The sequence below is a fragment of the Pseudophryne corroboree genome, chromosome 8, assembly GCF_028390025.1.
Source record: "Pseudophryne corroboree isolate aPseCor3 chromosome 8, aPseCor3.hap2, whole genome shotgun sequence".
In the NCBI taxonomy this organism is placed as follows: domain Eukaryota; kingdom Metazoa; phylum Chordata; class Amphibia; order Anura; family Myobatrachidae; genus Pseudophryne; species Pseudophryne corroboree.
Window position 1 is genome coordinate 10,228,669 of NC_086451.1, and position 24,424 is coordinate 10,253,092.

At 48.4% G+C, this 24,424-nt stretch overlaps 1 protein-coding gene across 1 annotated transcript in view; it reads right to left on the minus strand.

The window, feature by feature from the left end:
- The window catches only part of NOTCH1 (notch receptor 1), a 44,315-nt gene that overhangs the window by 5,816 nt on the left and 14,075 nt on the right, over positions 1 to 24,424 (minus strand). The window contains exons 3-27 of the mRNA XM_063935890.1: positions 18,571 to 18,836; positions 17,779 to 18,111; positions 12,771 to 12,893; positions 12,353 to 12,586; positions 11,766 to 11,921; positions 11,414 to 11,599; positions 11,172 to 11,285; positions 10,254 to 10,367; positions 8,613 to 8,846; positions 8,333 to 8,443; positions 7,553 to 7,745; positions 7,293 to 7,438; positions 7,074 to 7,187; positions 5,335 to 5,454; positions 4,907 to 5,059; positions 4,508 to 4,736; positions 4,163 to 4,364; positions 3,910 to 4,063; positions 3,615 to 3,799; positions 3,395 to 3,527; positions 2,825 to 3,082; positions 2,629 to 2,741; positions 1,881 to 2,449; positions 1,237 to 1,656; positions 808 to 956 (exon numbers count right to left, since the gene is read on the minus strand). Coding sequence (XP_063791960.1) covers positions 808 to 956; positions 1,237 to 1,656; positions 1,881 to 2,449; positions 2,629 to 2,741; positions 2,825 to 3,082; positions 3,395 to 3,527; positions 3,615 to 3,799; positions 3,910 to 4,063; positions 4,163 to 4,364; positions 4,508 to 4,736; positions 4,907 to 5,059; positions 5,335 to 5,454; positions 7,074 to 7,187; positions 7,293 to 7,438; positions 7,553 to 7,745; positions 8,333 to 8,443; positions 8,613 to 8,846; positions 10,254 to 10,367; positions 11,172 to 11,285; positions 11,414 to 11,599; positions 11,766 to 11,921; positions 12,353 to 12,586; positions 12,771 to 12,893; positions 17,779 to 18,111; positions 18,571 to 18,836 — 5,009 coding nt within the window. The remainder of the gene's footprint in view (positions 1 to 807; positions 957 to 1,236; positions 1,657 to 1,880; positions 2,450 to 2,628; positions 2,742 to 2,824; positions 3,083 to 3,394; positions 3,528 to 3,614; positions 3,800 to 3,909; positions 4,064 to 4,162; positions 4,365 to 4,507; positions 4,737 to 4,906; positions 5,060 to 5,334; positions 5,455 to 7,073; positions 7,188 to 7,292; positions 7,439 to 7,552; positions 7,746 to 8,332; positions 8,444 to 8,612; positions 8,847 to 10,253; positions 10,368 to 11,171; positions 11,286 to 11,413; positions 11,600 to 11,765; positions 11,922 to 12,352; positions 12,587 to 12,770; positions 12,894 to 17,778; positions 18,112 to 18,570; positions 18,837 to 24,424) is intronic.

Sequence of the window (24,424 nt, forward strand, 5' to 3'; positions counted from 1 at the left end):
TTCTCGCTCTCTTTCCCTTCTTAAAGAATTAATGATCACAGTATAAATCCAGTATAAAGGAGGGGAGAAAAAAAAACATTACAAAGACTTCATTCACTGGGTTGGTAAAGCATTTGATATAGGTTTCTTTATAGGTTCTTTAATTTTTTTTCTCTGGTGAGAACAAGGATACGGGCCTGACGGAGGTGCAGGGGGACAGGGAACGGGAAATGTAGACGAGGAAATAACATGGAAGTACTACAGAGAGACTTTGTAATCAAATTATGGGGTCAGCTCGGATTACGTGCAAGGGGTGGATGCAGAGGGAGAACTGCCGCACCGCGTGCAGCGTAACGGCTTTTAAAAGTAGGCGTCTACATACGCATGTTTAAAGTTTTTATTTGCGCCCAATAGCGCATGATACATTTTACCCACAAAACATTCTCCTATTCTCCACTAGATGGCGCCTGACAGAGCAATTCAATTGTATCTCCGTTCAGGCGTACACAGCCGCTGGCACTGACTTTACTGTTATGTTGTTCAGTCATGTTGACAGACTGGTAACTTTCTGGAAGTACGTGTATGTGACGCGGATGCCAGGCCCACGGCTACGGGTGCCACCGATGCAGGCCTGCACATACTTTGCATATAGTTGTAATTGTAAAAAAGTTGTGCCATTGTTTTTGTGTTTTCTAAAGTAAAAGGATTCTTCGCTACTCAGGCCGATATTGGGTAGCAGTGGGATGTTTGCGGTGCTACACGTGCTGCTTAGTGTTACGGCTAACCCATATCCTTTAATCATCTGATAACTGCTAATTCTCCGCTTACTTTTTACAGCTTCAATCTTGTACGGGATGTCCAGAATCCCTTGAGAGGCCAGAGCCCCGAGGAAAGCCGCTACGTCAGTGGCGCTGTTGAAACACTGCGATGAAGCCTGGAAGCACTGACGATTATCTATTTCCAAGTAGACAATGGATCTGTGTGATGCAAATGAAAAAGCTTCATGTACAAGGGAAATTTATGGCAAAGTTGATCATATATAAATGAAAACATTTTTATCATGTATAAAATGATGCAATGGAAACGCTGGATTGGAAAGACCGAGGAAGCTGCAAATAGCTGAGTAATAGCCAACAGTTAGGTCCTTGAGATATGGCTGGAATTGGGGTCATTCGTCCAGCTCCTTGGATATGAACACCACAAAATGACTTGCAGACCGTTCTACGGCAAGATGAGTGAAGGAAACGTTCCACCTACCCTTTAATCTGCAGCTGGTCCAACTCCCTCCGGTACCGTGCAGGGATCAGCGAATCCTTCACTCTGCTGAAGATGGCTCCGGGGGCCTCGGACCACTCCTGCGTTGACCTTTTAATGTGATGTTTCTTCAGCTCCTCCTTGTTGCCGTAGTATGGGAAGATCATGTATTCGCCATTCTCGTTTTTCTTGAACACCACATTGGTATGGAGGATACGGCTCAACTCTCTGAGGAAATTGAAGGAGTTGTTCTTCAGCCTCTCTGGAGGCATCAGGACCACCAACACTAAGGTGCCCTCGGCCAGTTTCTCCGGCATGTTGTTAGCGCAGTCCAGGCCATCCCACTCGCACTCTGCGTTGTTGCAGCCCTGGTCACAGTGGCCGTCCTGGAAGTGGTCCCTGCAGTACTGGTCATAGAGAGGACTAGGGAGAGATGGAGAGAGGGTGGGACAGGTTAGGTAGGTCAATAGCAATAGCAAGACACAACAACTAGTACGAAGCCTAGTCTACCACTTAATTCTTTACAGTTTATACTTTTAGCCCAAATGATACCAGCACAATACAGTGGTCTTATATTATGAAATAGGTTAGTTCTACGGATTCTGATTTTTGGCGCAGTATTCGGTTGTTCTTCTGGTAAAACTTACTTGCATTGAACTTCCCCTTTCTGGCAATCAAAGCCATCATAGAGACATCCCGCGATGTTACACTGGGAGTCACACTTGGTATCGTTAAAGTACTTCCAGCACTGCAGCGCTGGGGGGCAGTTCTTCCAGGGGTCATTGAAGTTGAGCGAGCAGTCCCCTCCGTCCCAGCCGCAGGCGTGACTGTTGCACTTGGCGTTGCAGATCTGGTTCCCAGCCTGTGAAGCGCACAAATCAATCCCGCAGTCCTCCTTGACTGTGGGTGGGTCGATGCTTTGCCCTGGTCCACCTTGAAAACTAAAGTCCAGCATGTGGCAGAAGAGCCCGTTGAAGTTCCGTGGACAGACGCACTGGTAGTAAGGCTCCTCAGGAAGGTACTTGCACGTCCCACCGTTATAACATGGGTTTGAATTGCACGGGCTGCTGGGCGGAAATTGGCAGACAGGACCGGTGTATCCATCCACGCACACGCATTTACTGGTCTTTAGCGAAGGTATACAGGTACCGCCGTTCCGACAGCGAAGGTTTCCGCACGTCCGAGTGTCGTATTCACAAGTGGCACCGTCGAATCCCTGTAACAACGAACAATTTGTAAAATTAGCTGGAACTATGACTCAACGTTAAAACATATCGAATCGCACCAGCCATAGAGATTCTTCCACCAAGGTTACTACAATGTGATCAATATGAAGAAATAAGAGGTTAATTATCAACTAATGAACAGTAATATTTCAGCATCGTTTCCGCTTACCGGGGGACACTTGCAGATGAAGCCGCGCTCCGTGTTGGTGGCAATGGCACAAGATCCGCCATTTCTGCAAGGCATTCCTTTACATCCATCAAGCAGTGCCTCACAGCGCCTCCCTGGGGAGAAGTCAAATGCGGTTAGGTCTCCAGGGGCCCACTTAAAAGCACTAAGAGAACCCAAGCCCAGGATTCGTTCTCACCTGTGAACCCCTGCCGGCATTCGCACCGGTAATCGTTGACCAGCTGGATGCAGTTCTGGGTTCCGCGGGCGTCGCAAGGGTTTGAGAGGCACTCGTTCACATCGCCCTCGCAGCGCTCTCCCACAAAGCCCGGCAAGCAGATGCAGTGGTAGCCTCCCACGCGGTCTACACATTTGCCCCCATTAAAACATTTAGGCTTCTGGTTGGGGCCCTCGTACAGCGGATTGCAGTCATCTATATTAATTTCGCAGTGAACACCTGGGTAGAACACAAAAACATTTTAATCACACCTGAGCAATCAATCACATTTTCAAACCAAAGAAGGCCACAAGCGGAACAATCTTGTTTAGGGTGGTGTCAGACAAGCAGTTTTTCCAATGCAATTTTTCAGCGTGAAAACCGGCTTGTTTAATTTTCATTTTGAAAATGCTATCCTATTAAAGGGATTGGGTCAAGGTGGTATCATACCGGAAGATTTCCGGTGTCGTTAAAAAAAATATATAGTACCAGCAAGAAACAACTGAAGCAAACACGTATTTCACAGAAGTCTTCTACTGTACCAGAACTTACCCTGGGTCCCTCTGGGACAGGAACATTTATAAGTGTTGAGCATGTCGATACAATTTCCTCCATTTTGGCAGGGGTGAGAGTGACACTCGTTAATTTTTTCCGAGCAGTTGACTCCGTGATAGCCGGCAACGCACTGCAGAAGACAGACGTTATCAATTGGTGCTCCTAATTGGTCCCCTTTTACCGTTTACGTTTCAACCAACGCGTTTCACCCCCTTACCTCACAGGAGTAGCCTCCCAGGTAGTCCGTACAGGTGGCCCCGTTCTGGCAAGGATTGGGGGAGCACTCGTCTACTTGTTCTTCGCAGTAGCTGCCGGTGTAACCCGGCTGACAATGGCAGTAGTGCGTGTTCCCGGTGTCCCGGCACGAGCCAGAGTTTCGGCACAGACTGTGCACGTCGACAGCTGGTAACAAACGGTTTGATGGAACAGAGGTTGAGAGTTACGGTACAGCTGGCCGCTTCCTTTGCAGTTTTATAGAAGACGGCGGACTTTCCTGAGTGCACCACACTCACCTTGTTGTATGGCTGCCACCTCGCAGGAAACGTTCGGCACATCGCAGTACAGGCCGGTCCAGCCACTGTTGCACTCACAGCGATACAGGTTGTTCGTCTGCCAGCATTTTCCTCCATTTTTACAGGGAGAGGAGTCGCACCAACGCACCAAGTTCTGTAGAACACAATATCATTAAATACAGTTCCAGAGATTTAAAGCCCAATCAGACCTCCTCTAGCAACGGAGCCATCAGTGCCCTGCGTCCATGCTTACCTGGCAGTTAAGGCCGGTGTAGCCCTGTGGACAGGTGCACTTGTAGGTTCCATAGCTGTCCTGGCACGTCCCACCGTTCAGGCAGGGTTTGGAGTCACACTCATTGATGTCATGTTGGCAGTAGCTGCCAGTGAAGCCCGGCAGGCACAGACAGGTGAACGTGTTGATGCCATCCACGCAGGTGCCGCCATTGAAGCAAGAGCTGGAAAAGGACAAAACAATATTAAAAGTATAATATGCAGGTGTATATAATAAACGACTCTTGCCGCAGCCATCGTTCATCTGGTACACAGAAAACACTGCGCTGGCACACACCAGCGGTCTCTGGGCCCTAGGCGGTCGTACCTTTCTGTGCAGTCGGGAGTATTGATCTCACAGTGAATGCCACTAAATCCGGACGGGCAGGTGCAGGTGTAGCTGTTTACACAATCTGTGCAGTTGGCGTCATTCTTGCACGGATTGCTGGCACACTCGTTAATATCCTCTTCACATTTTGGCCCACGGAAGCCGGGTAAACAGTTGCAGAAGAAAGCGTTAATGCCGTCTGAGCAGGATCCTCCGTTGTGACACGGATCTAGAAGAATACAGTAAGCGCTGAATATACCTCGGTTGCAGCTAACACATCAAAGGCCCAGATAAAGGGGTGACCTCATTCTGTACCCGCTTGTTGGCTAACATAACAGGTCACAAAAGAAGTCATGAAACTGAAAGACGTTGGTCTTAGGACTTGTGTGCGGCACTCACTTGGCTGGCAGTCGTTGATATCCGTCTCGCAGTTCCTGCCGGTGTAACCAGGCTTACAATTGCACCGGTAGCTCCCGTTGAGGTTCTGGCACACCGCACCGTTTCGGCACGGGCTTTTGACGCATTCGTTGATATCGATCTCGCATGTTTGCCCTTGGTGAAAAGAGGAGAACATGAGGTAAGTTTTCGCAGTTAACACCGGACCCTCTTCCGCTTCACCGGTTGAGAAGGGTCTAGAATTCAGCTGGAAGCGCGCAGGTTCGCAACACCATGACAAGGGTATCTATAAGCCTACCGCTGCATAATGATCACATTACACGGAACAGCGTTTTGCAAAGAACAAACCCGGAAGTCGGTCAGTCACTGAGGACCTTGTGCTACATAAATAGAATCCACCTGATATTTCTTCCGTGCGTTTCATGACATACCTTGCCAGCCCACCGGGCACATGCAGGAAAAGCTTTCGTAGTCATCGGACTCTTGGCATCTGCCTCCATTTTTACACGGGCTGTTCCCACAGGGCGCTAGGACATCCTCACAGGTGGCCCCTAAATGCAAAGCAGACCAAAATCTCGCCATTAACACCTCTGTTCCTTGACACAAATGATAAATGTACACAGAGAACTCCACAGGGACTGCGGAGTATCACCCACCAGCCAATGCCATGTACCCTCGGCCATTTTATTTTTAAGATGGATTATGAAGGGGGGGGGGGGGGGGTGTTAAGAGACCACAAATACAAATGCGCTGTTATTTTTTAAAAGCTACTAAAAGTTTTTACCTATATACAGTATAAAAGACATCAGGGTTTTTTCAGGGGTGGGGTTGGAGGATTGCTGTAGCTCTAGCAGCCTTTTCCAAATGCCTCCATTATCCTGACCTGTTGCTACGGGCGAACGGGGCCAGGCAGGAAATTCAGCAGGGCTTCCTGCAATTGTGCACGCTCTGCCATTTTAATGGAAGAGGAAGCAGGAAGCTGGGATTTAGGACTGGACTCGGACAGCGGTTCCCAGCTACTACAAATCTGTCAAAATAAGCATTTATCCGCCCAACAGAGCTGGATCGTGCCGATCGCTGCTGGCCTCTTCAGCTGTCAGAGGTGCAGGATAAAATGTGCGTGCAGAGGTCCCGTCCACCTCCCCCAGCGCTCCTGAAACTATCTAGGAAGTTTCCACTGCGGATCTTAGCTTGTTTTCTTAAAGACCGAATGCGAAATGCGTGGCTGTTATTGTTGGAGAAAACACAACCATAATATTTTCTCCCCTTTATTGCGAGCAGAACAATGGAAGCAGGCGAGAAAATAAGGCTCTATATAGGTAAATGTTTCCACAGTTTGTCAGAACCAAATGAGCTTGTAAAACGGGGGAAGCTTTTCTCTCCATGCAGAACACACTTATTGTCTGTAAGCTCATGTAAGAGGTTTTCCACAATCAACCATTTTATTGGCTTATTTGTGCCCCCTGAAACTATTACCAAGTACACAGGGCTGGTTACAGACATCACATTTACATGCAGTTAAAGCACAAGATCCAACGTTAATAAAATAACGCTCTTGGTTTACCTAGCGTGCAGAATCTCCAGCCGCACTATCATCAGGCAGAGCTGGCATACAGACTGCTCACACTGAATAATGTCTACTCAAAACAGCTTTTTGTCGTGATCCAGACGTAGAAATATAGGTCATTGACTGATGATATAAGTAAATGGCTAAGATGTGAAGAGGGAAACTATAAAGTTGCCAGAGGGTACAGCTAAATGGACTGTCATCTGAAAGTGGGAAAGCCGCCTTGTGTTTTAGATATCGGGGAAATAAACGGAAAGTATAAGCCGCCTTCTGACTGTAGCACCGTACAGCCTTCCTGCGTGAACACAGCGTCCCTATTGGGGATTTTTTATGGGAAATTAATGGTTTGTAGGGTTACATTTTCCCCATTATTCTCAGGGTTCGGACTGCTCATACACGAGACTACTGAGCCCCCAGAAAGCCCGCCACATGCAGCGCCAAAAACTATAGTGCATTGCAGCGTAACTATATTGGGGCCGGTGTGGCCCTCTCTCCCCCAGGCCCGATTATAGATACGCCGCTGTATACAGTACATAAAGCATTGAGTGGAGAACGCTGCCTGTTTTTGTAAAAAGACTAATGCTATTTTCCGGAGGCGCTTACCGGTATAAGGTAGCATGCAATTACACTTGTAACCGGCCACGCCATCAATGCACGTCCCCTGGTTCAGACAAGGGTTGGACGCGCACTCATTGATGTTAGTCTGGCAGTTTAGTCCTGTAAAACACACCACAAAATGCCGTAAGTAAATCCAGCCTCATAAATACAGTAAGTATACTTCTCCTTGGTCTATAAAGCCAGCAGAGCGGGCAGGGGTCTTACCGCTAAAGCCCTCCCTACAGGCGCAGATGTACCCGCTGGTCATGTCCTTACAGGTCCCACCGTTCATGCACGGGTTGGAGTCGCATTCGTTGTTATTGATGTCGCAGTTGGTGCCGCTCCAGCCAGAGTCGCAGTCGCACTTGTACCTGCAAAACGCGCGTGAACAGTAAGGTCACCACTGAGGTCATCTATAAAGTTTAACCCCCCCTCCCACCACCACCTCGCCCTTCTTCCGTGCCATTTATCTTTTGCCTATTTACCCGTTGATGCCATCGCGGCACAACCCGTGGATGCAAGGGTTGCTCCTGCACTCGTCCACTTCGGACAGGCACATTTGCCCTTGATAACCTTCGGGGCACGTGCACTTGAAGCCGTTGACGAGATCTTCGCACGTTCCGCCGTTGCGGCACGGATTGCTGGAACACTCGTCAATGTTGATGCTGCACATCTTTCCTGAAAAACAACACAACCACAAGCGGCGGCCAAACGTCAGATCGCATAAGGTGGCGGGTGCGGCAACGTTTTTCTTTCTTACATTTAAGAGCATAGAGCAGTTAAATCAAACGCAACATTATGTGGCAAAGGATTTGTCTGACTGGTTCCGCGTCTCCAGTTACCGTCTCCCGTTTCTCCTGTAACCGAGGCCTTTAATGGGATATGCACACTAGCTATTTTAAGACATAAAGAGTCTATTGAGCGCAGGACGTGGGGTGGGGGGGCTCCATTAGACTTTTGCACAGGTGAGCGGTAGGCCTTATAGAGGGGCTTTACTCCTAATCAAAGGATTCCATTAACCTCCCCTAATCAAACATACCAGTCAGACAAGCTTAGGAACCCGACCCTGAAAGGAATCCCTAATTACAAACCTCAGCCCGCATGAATAGCAGAGCGGCGCGAAGCCCACTCCCCGCTCCGCAGCCGACAGTGGCCGGCTCAATTATACCCCACCTAGGAAACTGATCTGCGGCTGGGATTTTAAATGAGTTTACTCAAAGAAAAGATCCCTTTCACCAAGCCCTTTGCCCAGTCTGGCTTCTCACCTGTGTAGCCCGGCTCGCAGGTGCACTCGTAGCCGTCAATCTTATCGATACACTTCCCCGAGTCGCACGGGTTACTAGCGCAGTCATCTAAATTGGTCTCGCAATTTATCCCTTATAAAAAAAAAATATATATAAATATTTTTTGGTCAAAGTGAACAGTCATTGAAATTATTAAAAAGGCAAAATAATTAATATTTTTTTTTTATTTAAATACAAGAGACTTTATTCCCCATCACGCCTGTTCCTCCCCCATCGCTGTACCCCAAGATGGCGCCCCTACCTGTCGTCCCTTTCAGACACTGGCACACGTAGCTGTTATCCATGTCCACGCATTTGCCGCTGTTCTGACACGGCGTGCTCTGGCACTCGTTAATGTTGGTGTCGCACCGCCTCCCGGTGTAGCCGGCTCTGCACTCGCAGGTAAACGTGGCGATGCCGTCAACGCAGGTACCATGGTGGCAGGGGTCGGGCTGGCAGTCGTCTATGTCCACCTCACAATGCGGTCCTGTAAAACCTGGAAGATGGAAGACTGGACGTTAAACGGTCGTTAAACCCTTTGATGCAGAGAACGGACTTTCTTATTCCGAAGACCAGAACTTACGAGTTCCAGTTTGTGGTATTAATAGAAGAGGTCTGTGCGCAGCCAGAACACTTAACGCCACGTACCGATCACTTATATCCCATTTACAAGCAGTTTAATATAAGTGTGTTCTATAGTTATACAGATGATAGAACAGCTAAAAATCACATTCTGCAAACCATCAATAATTCACTACTAAACCAAAACGTGGCGTCCACTTATTTACGCAGACACAGAAGTCACGCCGCCGAAACATTTACTTCTCAGCGTAGTGTCTGTGTCTTATTCGGGTCATGTAACAATACAACGCGCAAACTATTTCAGTCCCAAACTATTTTTTAAAAACAATAAATACATTTAAATTGCGTCTGCAGAAACGGAAACATAAAGGAACAGCTACTCCTACCGCAATAATATACGAATGTTTACACCTACCTAGCACCCTGTAAGGGGAATAAAGGGTTAAAGCTTTAGGTGGTTTTCTGCCGGCCTGCTCTCTCCGAGACAGAACTATTCAGAGGACAAAGTAAAACACTGACCGCGCTCGGAGGATATAGCGGCTTTTCATCGCTCGCTGCCTTTCACAGGAGCCCGATTAGAAGTTATTCAGCTGTGAGCTCCCCCTGGCATAACAATAGGGGCATTGTCCCCCCCCTCCCTCTCTCCCCGCCCCCCGCTTGGGGTTCATGTTGTCGCTCCATCAAGGCCGTTCCTCACGGCAGGTTCTATGCAACTCGCAGTCGGCTAAAGCGGCCTCAAACTTTTCTCGTGCCATTTTTTTTGTGTCTGCACGGAAAAAAAAAACAGCAACTTGTGGCTTGGGGAAGGATAAAAAGGGACAAAGGGATAAAATAAATCCACCCGTCTGACAACTTCTGGGCCCCGCGCTTTGCATGTGAAGCCGTCTGCTTTCATTCAGGGATGCCTGGGACAGACATATGGCTTACGCGCAGACTTACAATATATACAAAACCGAACAACGGATAGACAAAGGCAGGCTGGATGGACCTATAGGTGCTCTGCTGCCGTTCTAGGTTTCGTAATAAGAACGCTGCCTCCTCGCACCGTAACGGTGCCGCGCCATCACAGTACATACACCCCTCTACATACATGTCCAACACCCGCCAAAGCTGCATGCAACCCTAGTACCCTGAAAGCGGCACACTGTGGGCACCCTAACTGGCACACACGTACGGGTCTAATTTAGACACCAAAGTGTCAGAAAACAAAATATATAAAGACATTCACTCTGCAAACAAAAAAATACAAAATTCCAGTATCCTACACAGAAGCCGGCCGGAGACTTGGCGCTCAGACGTTCTACATTATACGGCGTCTTACCTTCTGTACACTGGCAAGTGTAGGTGTTTGGCCCGTCCACGCACTTGGCGCCATTCCTGCAGGGCGTACTGGCGCACTCATCGATGTCATATTGGCACAGGTGCCCATTGAAGCCTGCAGAGGAGAAAGATGAAAATTGTTATACGCTATACCCCAGATCACAGACAACCAGTGAAGCCCGGGGGAAGAGAACGATGAGAGACACTGGAAGTTTGGGAACATACCTTTCCTACCTCGCCCTATGTGCCCTTTTAAAGTCAGGACAATGTGTTCTATGGAGGCAGAATATCAGTATAGCAATACCCTCCGCTCTCCATAATTAAGGGACATAACGAGGAACAGTATCTATCACTGGCGTCAGTGCATGTACGCAGGGTAACACAGCGTCGCCCCAGATGTGACTATATATTAGTGCGGGCAGCAAATAGCAGACGTCACATTGCTACAAGCATCCCGTGGTCGTCCCTGGCGCTCTCACTACACGGGTAAGTCAGGGCTCGCCAGGCAGAGGGCTACACGGGTAAGTCAGGACTCGCCAGGCAGAAGGCTACACGGGTAAGTCAGGGCTCGCCAGGCAGAGGGCTACACGGGTAAGTCAGGGCTCGCCAGGCAGAGGGCTACACGGGTAAGTCAGGGCTCGCCAGGCAGAGGGCTACACGGGTAAGTCAGGGCTTGCCAGGCAGAGGGCTACACGGGTTAGTCAGGGCTTGTAAGCCAGAGGGCTACACGGGTAAGTCAGGGCTTACCAGGCAGAGGGCTACACGGGTAAGTCAGGGCTTGCCAGGCAGAGGGCTACAGACGTGCCGCTCTCAGGAGAGAGGAATGTATTTTCCTCTTGCAGTCAGATGAGCGTTGCCTTCAGGAGGAGATTAGCTGTAACCTTGCTCTCGGCACAGTCCTATCGATCGGTTCTCTCACCTGTGGGGCACTCGCAGTGAAACTCGTTGATTTTATCGATGCATTTGCCGTTGTGTAGACAGGGGCTGCTGGCACACTCGTCCGTGTTGATTTCACAGTATTGCCCTTCGTAACCTTAGGAAAAGAAGAGAGAAAAGAAAAAAAAAAAAAAAGATATAAAGGCTGCAGCAAAAATGACGGAGGAGACCTAAATTCCTAACAAATATATTCTCTCGCCGGCGTACGGAAGAATGGCAACTGACCTGGCATGCAAATGCACTGGAATTCGCCAATCTGGTCCAGACAGGTGGCATCGTTCTGGCAAGGGTTGGAGAGACACTCGTTGACGTCAATCTCGCAGCGGGGTCCAGCGTAGCCGGGGAGGCAGTTGCACTGAAAGGACCCCTGGGTGTTGATGCACTTGCCAGCGTGCTCACAGGGGTTGGCACCTGCAGTTGGACATAACAGGTCATTCCTTGAGCACGTGTGAACAATCCTTTGCAGACAGCAGCCCACAGGAGGTTCCCTCACACCCGTCAGCATGGGCGACTTTGTGCTTAGGTCCCCTATGAAGGTATTAACTGCGCATGCAGAGCTCTGCAGGCTGCAACTTACCCAGAGAGCACTCGTCCACGTCGTAGTTGCAGGCCGGTCCGGTGTAGCCGGACGGGCATGTGCAGATGGCCCTGCCATTCACTGGGTTGGTATCGCAGTTGGAGCCTTCGTTGCAGGGGTTGCTGATGCATGCGTCATCCAGGTGGCAGAGCAGACCTGTAACGTAGGATGGAGCAGTGCGCCGTTAGTGTATTGGCTCCGCATTTACTAACCGTATCACCACGAATGGCTTCCACTGCCCTTTCTACTGTATTCCTGCAGACCATACCCAGCCAATGCCCTGGTGAAACACGTTCCCACTCTGCCCCAGCAATTCTGATTGCATTGTGCGTGGTCTATATGGACAGACCACCAGTTACAACCTCCGCCCTCCCCAAGACCACGACAAGGCAATATACATATATGGGGGAGATTTATCAAAGCTTAGGGAAGATAAAGTGAGCCGGCCAATCAGCTCCTACCTGCCATGTTACAGGCTGTTTTTGAAAAAATGACAGGAGCTGATTGGTTGGTACTCTATCTCCAATATTTGATAAATCTCCCCCTGTGTCTTTTAGGCGGTACGGTATCGGAGAGCGTCTCTTCACCTGTGCGGCCGTGCGGACACTCGCAGTAGAAAGATGCCACCCGATCGTGGCAGGTGGCACCGCTGTTGCAGGCCGCGTTGGCACAGTCGTCAATGTTCTCACTGCAGTCCTCTCCCGTCCAGCCGTTCACACAGACGCAGTTGTACCCGCCGTGGGTGTTGTGGCAGGTGCCGCCGTTCTGGCAAGCGTTTGGCATCAGTTGGCACTCATCTACATCTTCCGTGCAATACTGGCCTGCAAAGACAGCGCAAGGGGGAATGAAGACAGACGTTCACAGGTATTGCCCCCCACCCCCACCCCACCAACCCCCGTGGGGCCCAGAATGGGTTTTAGGGAATAAAATGAATTTAAAAGTTCTTCCAAGTTAGTAAAAACTTTTACATGATCTGGTCGGTTACCCCCGGCGACCTGTATTTACCTGTCCAATCTGGGGGGCACTGACAGTTGTAGGTGTTAACCCCGTCCACACAGGTCCCCCCATTCCTGCAGTTGTTTCCTGGACAGTCGTCAATATTTTCCTCGCAGTTCAGACCGGAGAATCCTATTGAAAATATACGTGTAACATAAAAGACAATGCCGTGTTTGAGGAACGGAGGCAGATATACTGTACAGCGAAATAATAACTGAGAGAATCCATTTTTACAGATGTGTCACATGCACCTATCCTCAAAATTGCGCCAGTCGCAAAGTCCGTGACGCGCCAAACGGGGCTGAGCCGCACACTTTCACACAATACGCATGTTAGTCATATCACTTATGCAGCAAAAGTACAGCGCACGAGTATCCTGGAAACGGACGCAGGCGCGGCGCACAGCTGCTGCCTGCGATTCAGGCGCGAATCTCGGTAGCAACATCAGAAAATTGATTTGTGACCTGCGCCAGGCATCGTTCTGCTTAATCCGCGACTTTATACCAATTCCTTTGTGACATATATACTAATCCTAAGTGCCCAGGACACTATGGGGGTCATCAGAGTTGATCGCTAGCTGCTTTCGTTCAAAATAACGGCACTTCTGCGCATGCGTATGCGGCACAATGCGCACGCGCGAAGTAATTTTACAACGAACTATGTAGTTTATCACAAGGTCTAGTGAAGCTTTTCAGTCGCACTGCTGGCCGCAGAGTGATTGACATGAAGTGGGCTGGGCGAACGCAGGGCGTGTTTGTGACGTCAAAACAGGAACTGAACATTCTGAAGTGATCGCAAGCGCTGACTAGGTCTGGAGCTACTCTAAAACTGCACAAAAAAATGTTGCCGCCGCTCTGCGATCCTTTTGTTCGCACTTCTGCTAAGCTAAAATACACTCCCAGTGGGAGGCGGCATAGCGTTTGCATGGCTGCTAAAAACTGCTAGCGAGCGAACAACTCGGAATGACCCCGTATAAGTGACGTGCATGTGGCTACAGTGCAAATAAGACGGTAAATTCAGGGAAAAGTACAGTTACCCGTGGCTGAGAGTCTATACGCTGCGCTAGGTGCCTCGTACCATGTGGCGCAAAAAGGATATAGGTGTATGAGAACCAGTGACATCACTGCGGCATAAGGGGATATATTAATCTGCACGATGATGAATCTTGGCTCAGGACCGCCAGTGACTGGTCACCAATTACCCTACGGCACTGCAATCAATTCATCCACTATATAGCGACTTTTGGCTCCTGTTTGGTTTCTGTAACCGCTAGCATAGAGCGAGACGGAGTATACACAATAAAAGGAGTTTGTTCTTTTGTGTTTACAGCAAACAAACCAGGGCAAACAGTTTGGCCTGGTGTAGTTACATTGCTGCACTGTGCTAACAAACAGTAACCTGAACAGAAGAGAAATCCGTGCCGCCAGGGAACCCTGAGATTACGTTCAGGAGCCATCAATGTGCCAGGGAGGGGCTCGGTAATAATCCGGCACTGAAACTGCTCATAAAACTTAAGATAGCAGTCTTCTGACACTGCCGCCAGCCGGATTACTGCAATCCTGTCCACAAGACCAACATGTGGCAAGTTACTAATTAATCCCCGTCCTACTGACTTCTCCCCCTGCACAACAGCCGCAGTGGGAATAAGCGTGGCCCGCGGGGAATGGCGCTGTGTGATCTCAGAACTCGGGGCCTGCACAAATGCCTGGGATGCACAAGCTTGCAGCCTTCAGCCGAACTAGGAATTTAGGAAAGATCTAGCGTGTGAAAAACACACTTTTCCTCTGTTACATATTGTTGCTGTTGAATTCACGCGTGCGCTACATTGCCATGAACAAAAAAAAAGTAAAAACCGGTATGCGCAGGGGAAAAATAAGTAAGTCTGCGGGTCAACGCAAATAATTATACGCATATAATTATGGCCCTTTTATTAGAATGTTAAACCGCTGAGCGAGTCATCTCGCTGCGACATGGGAGAGGTCACCTGACACTCCGGCAATTGAGTAAATCACTAACATTCTGTGAGTGCATTATTTAAACAGCTTATCTGATAAAAGCTGGATTTACACTGCAAACAACTGGTAACTATTCCACAACCTCTGTGCGCACTTTTATTTTCTATCCATCTTCCCTCCACCTGGCAGGCGGGGATGGGCCCAACAGCAGCCATGAATGCGGACAATGCAGAAAGCCCGTCCTCCGTGTTATGGGTTCGGTTATACTGTGTTTACAGTAAATACAAAGCACAGGAGTGGATCTCTGCCAGGTCATTCGGGGCGTGCAGATTCCCCCGAGCCCTTCTATACTACCCCTGGCAGGTGTAATCTGACCTGTACATGTTTATCCAACAACAAGAAACAAGTTTTTCCAAAGTGTTTCTAAATCTTCTGGCACAAGCTACGGCTTTATAGCCCATACGGAACTGGTTACAGCAAACTCTCAGCATCCAGCCCACGGGCCAGAGGCACAACAGTGTCCAAAAATGTATCAATAGTCAACAAATAACACACACAACCGAATAAAGGCGATTACAGATGTGTCCACATACACTGTTGCTCAAGTCGGGGCAAATAGCTCCTCTTGGGGAGCTAGGACCCGGCGCTGGGGGACTCCCGAGCGCACCTTTCGCTCAAAATGCGCAATAAATAAAACCACTTTTCTAGATTGCACCAATTTGATGTGCGGCATTTGCACATCTGTGTGTGTGACGTCTGGTGTTTGATCTTTCCAGCCTATGTACAATAGGTTGTTTTTATTTTCCGCCTTCTAATTCTATATAAAACTTTCCTGGGTGCTTGCCCTGCATGAGACACCTGCTAGACAGGCCCGTAAAAGAGACGTAAATCAGAGCGCAGGCAGCTATTGTTCTCAGGCTTCAAAGTACCATCAAGGTTAATGTTTGCCCAGATTTCACATGCCTGAGCGCAAGGCTGAGAGGAAGAAAGGAAATCTGATTATTCAAACTTAACCCGTACAGGGGCGAGGACGTCTTGTAACAGCATACGCTGCCTGTGGAGCACACGTGACGGGAGGCCGTCAGACTAGATGAGACGCGAGGTGCCACAGTTATGGGGTGAGGCACCCAGCCACTGAGAAGCTAAAGGAATTCTCTTGTTTAAGAGGGTGGTAAATGCAGAAGATACAACGTAACAAGTTCAGAGACACAGATCATCACAGTCACCATTATCTACTTTAAAAAGTAGATTTGGGGTTTGAACAATGAAGCAATAGTTAGAATTTTGCAACAGACAAAAAATTAAAAATAAAATATCAGGAGACCAGTGACTGAACGACGTATGAACGAATCGCAGCATAAAATGAGAAACTTGTTACGATTGGCTGAGACGCTGGGGTGGAGTCCAAATGTTTGACTTTAGAGCAATTGTCCCCAGCTCAGAAGGATGCTTAACTAGCATGTAACAGGCTATAGTCTGTCCCAAACACAGTGCAGTGTACGTAATACAGGACCGTCAGACATATACAAGCCCAGAGATCCTGCTAAGACCCTTACAGATTCTGTCTCTGGTGCAATGACTGAGCACTCACATCCACAGACACACACACACAGCAGTCTTGGTAGGAAAATCTGCTGCCACTGGTCACGTGCAACAGCTCCATTCCACCCTATATACTATTTCTGGGCAACTGGAACCCCCCCCTGCATTTGCCTATGCACATATATACAGTAGCAGCACGTCGGGACCTCACTTCGCTTCTGCATTCCTGTGTCACCATGCGCTTGTGTACCGTGTTTCCATACAGCTTAGGGATCAATGATCCCTCTTGTTAAAGACATACACTGCCTGTGTGCAGTGTTATATATTTATACCCGGGATTTGCGGAATCATCTACAGATATCAGATGAGTTTGGTTTTCCAAGGACTTTGCTGATGGCTATGAGGATGGCCAACCTACATCCGGTCGCGGTTCTGCGGCGATGCCGTGTACCTAGAGGGGCACAAGTCACATCATTGTCATATAAAGTATTTTAGATTCAACTTGGCTTGCCAAAAGGGGACTTATTCTTTTTATCCTGCTTCACTGCGACTTGGAGGAGGAAGATGAACTTCCGCTTTGTGCGAGGTCACAGCTTCCTGTTCTAGTAGATGTGTGATGTATGTGGCTCTCATCTTCCTCCTCAGAACGAGCCCGGCCGCAGTCGCTATTAGCGGCGATGCCTGCGGACACCCTTTCATTTCTCCAGAACCAAACAACAGTTTATCTGTCATTAACTAGTCAGCAAATCCCACCGAGTCGTTACACAGCAGAGATGCTTAAAATCGGGCTTGTGAGGGCCAAATCAATCATGTAATGGGCTTCCTTACATGATTCCCATAGCATCTGCTCTAGATCAGTTTCTTAACTGGTTCCAGCCCCCCTTCCCCATTGCATAATTAGAACACATTTACCACCTATTATATAAGAATTCAGCGTTAGTCCACGGTCTAGGCTGCAGATTAAAGCCGCAGTACTCCGGGAGAGGTCACATTAACCTCCCCCCGGACCCCATCTTTACAGACGCTTTACAACTGCCCAATTCCTTATTTAAAGGGCAAAAGTTCAAAGCGAATGAGCATATCCTTCTATTGTGGAAAGAGGTAGTAAGCAATTGTCACTTCAGCAAACAAAACGCTTCCTGTTGCCACACAGGAGAGCACAATCCCAACATTTGCACACAGAACACACAGGGAACACTGCAGCTACAAAAGGTGGGATATCTGTCTGTACGTCATGGGCCCCAATTGTACAGAGCTGTTAACAAAACATCCGTCGTCACACAAATCATCTGCGTTTCTGAACCAAAGTCAGCAGATTTCACAGCGGAAACTGTCGCCACAAAAGTGAAAATGTTACAGTGCCAGATTTAGTCTAGCATCAAGTTCCATCAAAAGTGGCCACATTGTCCGTGTTTCACCCCAAACATTTAAGACAAAGACAAAAAGCCTCACGTGGCCCCCCCCAAGCTTCCCTCCCTCCCTCCCCATATACTGCAGTAGAAGATGAATGAGACTAGTACCTGGTAAACAAGTGCAGTCGTAGGACGTGTCGTCGGTCTGCCGGCAGGTCCCGCCATTTTGGCACGGCGACGGGTTACACGGCACGTACAGGTTCTCGCAGTAATTCCCAGTGAACTTGCTTTTGCACTTGCAGTAAAACGTTCCGACTTCGTTGACGCAGGCTCCGCCATTCTTGCAGGGATTCTGCTTGCATTCGTTGACGTCCTGTTTGCAGGTTTCGCCGTGGAATCCTTCCACACATTTACACACATACTGGGAGTCGAACGGGACACACGATCCGCCATTGCCGCAGGGGTTGGAAGCGCACGCGTCCGCCTGCTGACACGTTTCACCTGTAGGTACATTTTGCAGAGACATTAGGGCCACAATCAGTAGTAACAAAGAAGTAAGTAGGTTGCTTTTCTCACTATACAGAATATAATTTACAATTGGCATTTATAGTACCCCATCTGTGTCACCCCGGTCTATCTGCCCCTCCCTTTGAGACTGTAAGCTCTCACGAGCAGGGCCCTCTCCCCTCATGTGCTTCCCTTCCCTTACTTATACTATCATCTGCTATGACCGCTGATCCAGCAATGCGGCGCTATATACAGTATAATAATAATGACAGAAGCTGTGCAATCAGATGCCCCCCCCCCCCTTCCTTACACATTCACAGAGGGTACCAAGGCAGCAACAGCATAAAGCTGCGTTATTACTACGCCACCTATTGGAGTGTTGTGCGGGAAGACTGGCAGGCTGATACAGGGATGAAGATGTATAGGGGACTGTATAGCGGTTCTCCTCCATACCTGTCCATCCAGGGGGACACTTGCACTTGTACTTCGATTCGACTGTGATCAGTTCGCAGGTTCCGCCATTGCGACAGGGGTTGTTGAGACACACGTTGTCCTTTGGGGTGAGACAGCGCGAATCCTGGTACCCCAGCGGGCAGGCGCAGGTGAAGTACACGTTATTCCCTTTGATCTCAGGGTTACATGTTCCTCCATGTAGGCACGGACTACTTGTGCAGGGGTTATTAAACTGGCACCTGTCGCCAACGTGGGAACTGGGGCACCTGTGAACAATAAAAATGGAATCAGCGTTAGCAGAAATTTCCAGGTTTATTTTGGGTGGGAAAAAAAATATTTACCAGAAGAAGAAAAAATTTTTTTTGTCTTATACAGTCTAAAATCCACACTTCTTTAATTAAGTGGTGACCCATTAATTATTATAACATTCTGCTTCTGGGCCCTAAGTTTGGAGTGACCGGGAGGGTCAGTTAGAAGCTGCCATCTCAGTGATTGTGGCTACTTACTGGTACCCACTAGTTCACCCCCACCCCTGCAAGAGGGGCTGCGTTGAGGGGATCGAAGAGAAGGAGCTATGCTTTCACAGTTCCTGGTAGTGCGCTCTCCAGGTATATGCAGAATATAAGTAGACATTTTGGTTTTTTTTCCAAGAATGAGGAGCATGGAGCAGTGTACCACCACGAAGCCATGTACCCCTGGTTCCTCTGAGGTTCCTGGGACCTCCCTTCCCTCAGCAATCAGAGAAGGGAGGTCCCATGTGGAGAAATAAGTGGTACCCTGTAGGGGAATAAGTGGTACCCTGTGGGGCAATAAGTGGTACCCTGTGGGAATCTCACACCTACAGATAATAAGCCTTTAATGTCAGGGTTCCGTGTAAAAAGCATGAAACAGCCGCAGGTCGGCCCAGAATATTTGAGGCTTGGTTAGTGGAGGGAGGAGGCAGATCTTAGCACAACATTAACACCTGTTCCCAGCTCAGCCAGCCTGGGAAAGGTTCCCTCAGAGCAGCCAAATAACCTATGTTTGGGTTCATCGCTTCCAAGTCTTCCCAAAAATCAAAAGTCAACAGAGCAAGAACTAGACAAACACAGAGCCTCAGCCTCCCTCTCAGGCAATTACAGGCCGTGGCCCATTCATTACCTGAAGGGCAACATGAAACTAAAATGGCTGTGTTATGTACCCTCATACCTCAGCTATGGTCCTACTATAAACCCTCAAAGAAAGACAACGCACAAGGACCCTAAAGCTATAAGATGTCAAACTAATATGGAATCTTATTTAAAATTCAGCCTTACCTTTATAATCGAGTGAAATTAATTCAAATAAATTCCTGACACATTAAGCAGTCGCCATGGCAGCCATTGCACGCTAAGGAACATTGCACCTCTGTAGTGTATAAAATGCCCTTGTGACACCCCTCTTACAAGCAGCCCTGTCATATAGAGCAGCATTTTCTATCCCCAGTAACCTAGATACAGCAGTGGCAGCCATCTTTGTGAGCAGAAACAATATTCATGAGAAGATCAATCCACAAGGAAACCAGGCTGAATGTTGGCCCAGCCCACAAAAGTGCTGCCTCCGCTCTGTGACATGTAGTTAGTTCAGTGCGCTATGCCATTTTAGCAACTGCACACTTCCAACATGTTGGGAAACCATATTAGTAAGACCAGACAGCTTGGTTACGGAAGCCGAAGTTCTCATTTGAAACCGTTGTTATGGGGGGGGGGGTTACTAATTTTATTACCCCAACACAAGTGTTCCTGTTTTGTATTCCAAAAGAAACAAATTAAAATGCAAAATCAATTACAAAGCATGTGTAAGATGTCCAGACTATTCCATTTGGCCTCAAGACTCGTCTGTGATGGAACATTTCTGAAGATAATAGTAATAGCAGGTGGGAAAATATGCAGAACGCCTGTAAGACTAGCTGCTACTATAATGAGCAAAGACATGAAGAGAAAAATCTAACCTCACCCAATAACAGGGGTGAGAAGTCATCTGACATTGGATCTGTAGCCACCATCTGCTGGGAGCAGCCAAAAGGCCTAAACCATTTGGCTCTTGGTGACCGGACTGGAGATCAGATAACCTGGGAACGGAGTTCTGTGGCAGCAGTGAGTCCAACGGCCTAGCGGTGGGGGGGTGTTCACAAGAAGAGAGGTGGCAGACATCTGGGGACAAGTCTTTGTCACTAGGCTCTACTTGACAGGCCGACAACTGCTCCATCTGCCGACATGTAGGTACTAATGGCTGGGATGTTAGGTTACTTCATAAGATCATGCCTCATTTGACCTCGCACCTACTTGAGAAGACTCGTTGGAAGAGGCAAGTGGTGGGTCATGGGGAAAAGGTGCCTCTTTGTTCCTGGTAGTCTGGAACGTTCTCTTGAAAGAAAAAGTTAGGAGATGCCATCTGTGAGAGTGGTTGCACGAATATAAACATCTCAGTAACGGCACGATTAACCCCACATGGAGTCACATTTATTTTTAACCAAATTCCAAAATAAATGTGTGGAGAAAAATGTAATAAATGCTGAAAAAAGGAAAATAAAGAAACACTAGTACACAAAACCCTGATCCCTGAATTTAGGTCACTGTGCGACTTTACTGGGAATATAGGTGGTCATTCTGAGTTGATTGCTCGCTAGCTGTATTTAGCAGCCATGTAAACGCTACGCCGCCTCCCTCTGCGAGTGTATTTTAGCTTAGCAGAAGTGCGAACGAAAGGATCGCAGAGCGGCTACAAAGTTCTGTTGTGCGGTTTTAGAGTAGCTTCAGACCTACTCAGCGCTTGCGATGACTTCAGACTATTCAGTTCCTGTTTTGATGTCACATACACGCCCTGCGTTCGCCCAGCCACACCTGCGGATTTTCGAACACTCCCTGAAAACGGTCAGTTGACACCCAGAAACGCCCTCTTCCTGTCAAATCACTCTGCGGTCAGCAGTGCGACTGAAAAGCTTTGCTAGACCCTGTGTGAAACTACATCGGCCGTTGTAAAAGCACTTTGCGCGTGCGAATTGCGCCGCATATGCATGCGCAGAAGTGCCGTTTTTTTGCTTCATCGCTGCACAGCGAACGAATGCAGCTAGCAATCAACTCAGAATGACCCCCATAATCCGCAGAGAGCTGGTGTTTTGGCAGCCATGTTTTGCAAGTCCCCACTCCTCCACCACGCAGTGAAGGCCGCCATTTTGTGCACTGTGCAAACCTTTACATGACTCGCCCAATTAAAACACCGGGAATGGATGACATCACTGATCTATGAGGCAATTCCTAATCGTCTGATGACCGCCAAAAGATTTTACATTTCGAGCTGATCAGAAGCAGACAGAATTCATCCAACCGGCTGGTTGCTCGCTGTGCAGGGCCCGGCCGATTCCATCTACGACAGACATATATCGCACAATAAGTGCAAAAGTGCCAGCCAATCAGCTCCTAATTGTCTTGTTACAGGGTGTGTTTGAAAACGTATTAGTCCGTGCTGGTTGTACTTCGCCGCCGCTCAGCGCAGTGGAGTACGTTACCAGCGCTCTGGACGCACGAACGTACACGTCTGACATACACTGCCTCTGCGCTGAATGTACTGCGCTGACAATGCTGTTTTTGGACGTATGGGGCAGTCGCCCCCCTAACTAATGGCGTTCATCTCTGCAAGATTTCTCATTAAACTTGAACAATAGGGGGGGAAAGTAGCCAAATAAAAGTTAGTGAGAGAAAGTATGGCTGTATTCTAATTTTCTCCTGAATAATAGTAGAAAAATGAAAAATAAAAACCTGTAAATAAATAAAAATCCCTCCTGTTCTCCCGCTCAGATTCTCTTTGTTGGGGGATTGTGAGAGAATTTGTTAGGAATCGGAGACATTTCAAGTTAATGAGAATCCATTATCCGGGCCAAAAGGAGTGTAAAGAATAGGCACAAAATTAATCAGGGCATCTGCCGGCCGCACAAAAGCCGGCAGAGAGCAGGTGTGCATATTAATGAGCGCAGCAGCTGCCTCCTGCCACTGGCGTCCAATCAACTTGAAGAATAAGTTGGGCTGGTTGGGGGGAAACTGGAGGTTAGAATAGGCCTAGGCTTCTGGCTGGCTGATTTCACTGCTCTCAGTCAGAGAAAGCAGCAGGCCGGGTGGCACGGTCCTGCCAGTCTGACGAGAGGGAGCCTTTGTTCCCTCCTCTTCTGGGCACCGAGATGCCAGTCATACCTCGGTCGGCATCTGAAATGCGAATTTACGTGGAAGGTGCGCCACGCACCACGCTCTCTCACAGATGCGTGCAAATAACAAAACGCTGCCAGTCACCTCCTGCCTTTGCCCCGAACTCTTCCAAGGCCGGTTCTGCTAGCTATGTACCTGCTGGCTACGTTCTGTGTCACTTGTGGCCAGACAGTTCTGATTGATCAGGCACAGGGCCTAACAGCTTAAAAGAAAAACGACAAGCGACAACCAAGGATGTTCTAGATTATCCCATTGGCCACACACGCCGTGGAGGCAGACATGTTGCGTTGTATGATCGCCGAGGCCTAAAGGATGCGTACAGACCGCATCCTCACGCACAGGGTGCCAGACCACAAAATGGCTGCTTCTGCTGTGAGGTGGTGGAAAATGCTCAACAGAACAGTAACGTCCGGGGACTTTGAGGACCATTGTTTAAGAGAGAGAGTTTATTTTTCAGTAGGCCCCAGCCGGAGGAACCGGCTTGTGATAAAGGCGGAAGAAGTGTCACGCTATTTTTAGACGTGCAGCCGACCGCACCTCAGGTGCGTATAGAATTTCCAACATATCGAGTACTGGTTCTGCCCTCGCCTCCAAGGAGCGGACTTTAGTGTAACCGGGAGACAAACATCAGCCGCTTTATTTTGCTGTTGCACACAGAGTTCTGCAGACAAACATGAGGAGCCTGGGTGCAGCGGATAATACATTCCCCCCCTCAGGCCATTTATACAGAAGCACATGACAAGTCTCACGCAGGAAAGAGGCCTCGGAACGTAGAAAGCTTTGGAGAACTAGAATTCTCTGAAGGAACAAATAAATCATTTTAATCTTAAATCAAACAAAGAACAAAGTAAGGTTTTGTTGGTGGTTTCAGCTTGTTGTTGTTACAATTGCTTTAGAAATAAGTCGGATATAAGAAATAAACAGGATCCACCTAAATATAGAAGACGCCTCGCCGAAGTCTTAAAGATGGATTTCTGGGCTCTAAAAGCGGTGGTGGGGCCATATGGGTAACGCGTCACACAAGGGGAGAGAAAATGGCCGCTTTGCAACCAGATCAGCTGAAACTATTCTAGTAGCCGACACAATGCATCGGTATTATACGCCACCTGTCCCTGGTAGGTGGTTATGTGATAAGTTATCCGGTTACTACAACAGAGCGTTCTAATAATATAGAATACACCACACTATCTATACATTGGGACCCATATAAAGACAAATTTTGGCCAAAAAAAAAAAACTTGCGCCGGCCATTTCCACGTTGACTCTGTCGACCATATGTGTTCGACCTATTGACGGTCTATCTAATTTGCGTAGATCTATTATAACACACCCCTTTATACAACTGCGTCAAAGTGGTCACCAAAGATTCTCGGTGCAGCGAAGCGGGGCAGGTGCCAGATGGCATCCACTGGTACCGACACCTGCCACCTCTAGCTCTGCACGTCCAAGGACAGCTAGGGGGAGAAGTGAACGTTTTCTTAGCCGCCCCCCATTTAACGGGTCTCTAGGCAGCGTCGATTGCTTTGAAAATAAAACCACTACAGATATGGAGATTATTGGCTGCGCTCCTGCCCAAGACATTGTGCTGTGAAATCTGGAGACGCCTCACCTAATGTGTCATAGATGTGCTAAATACA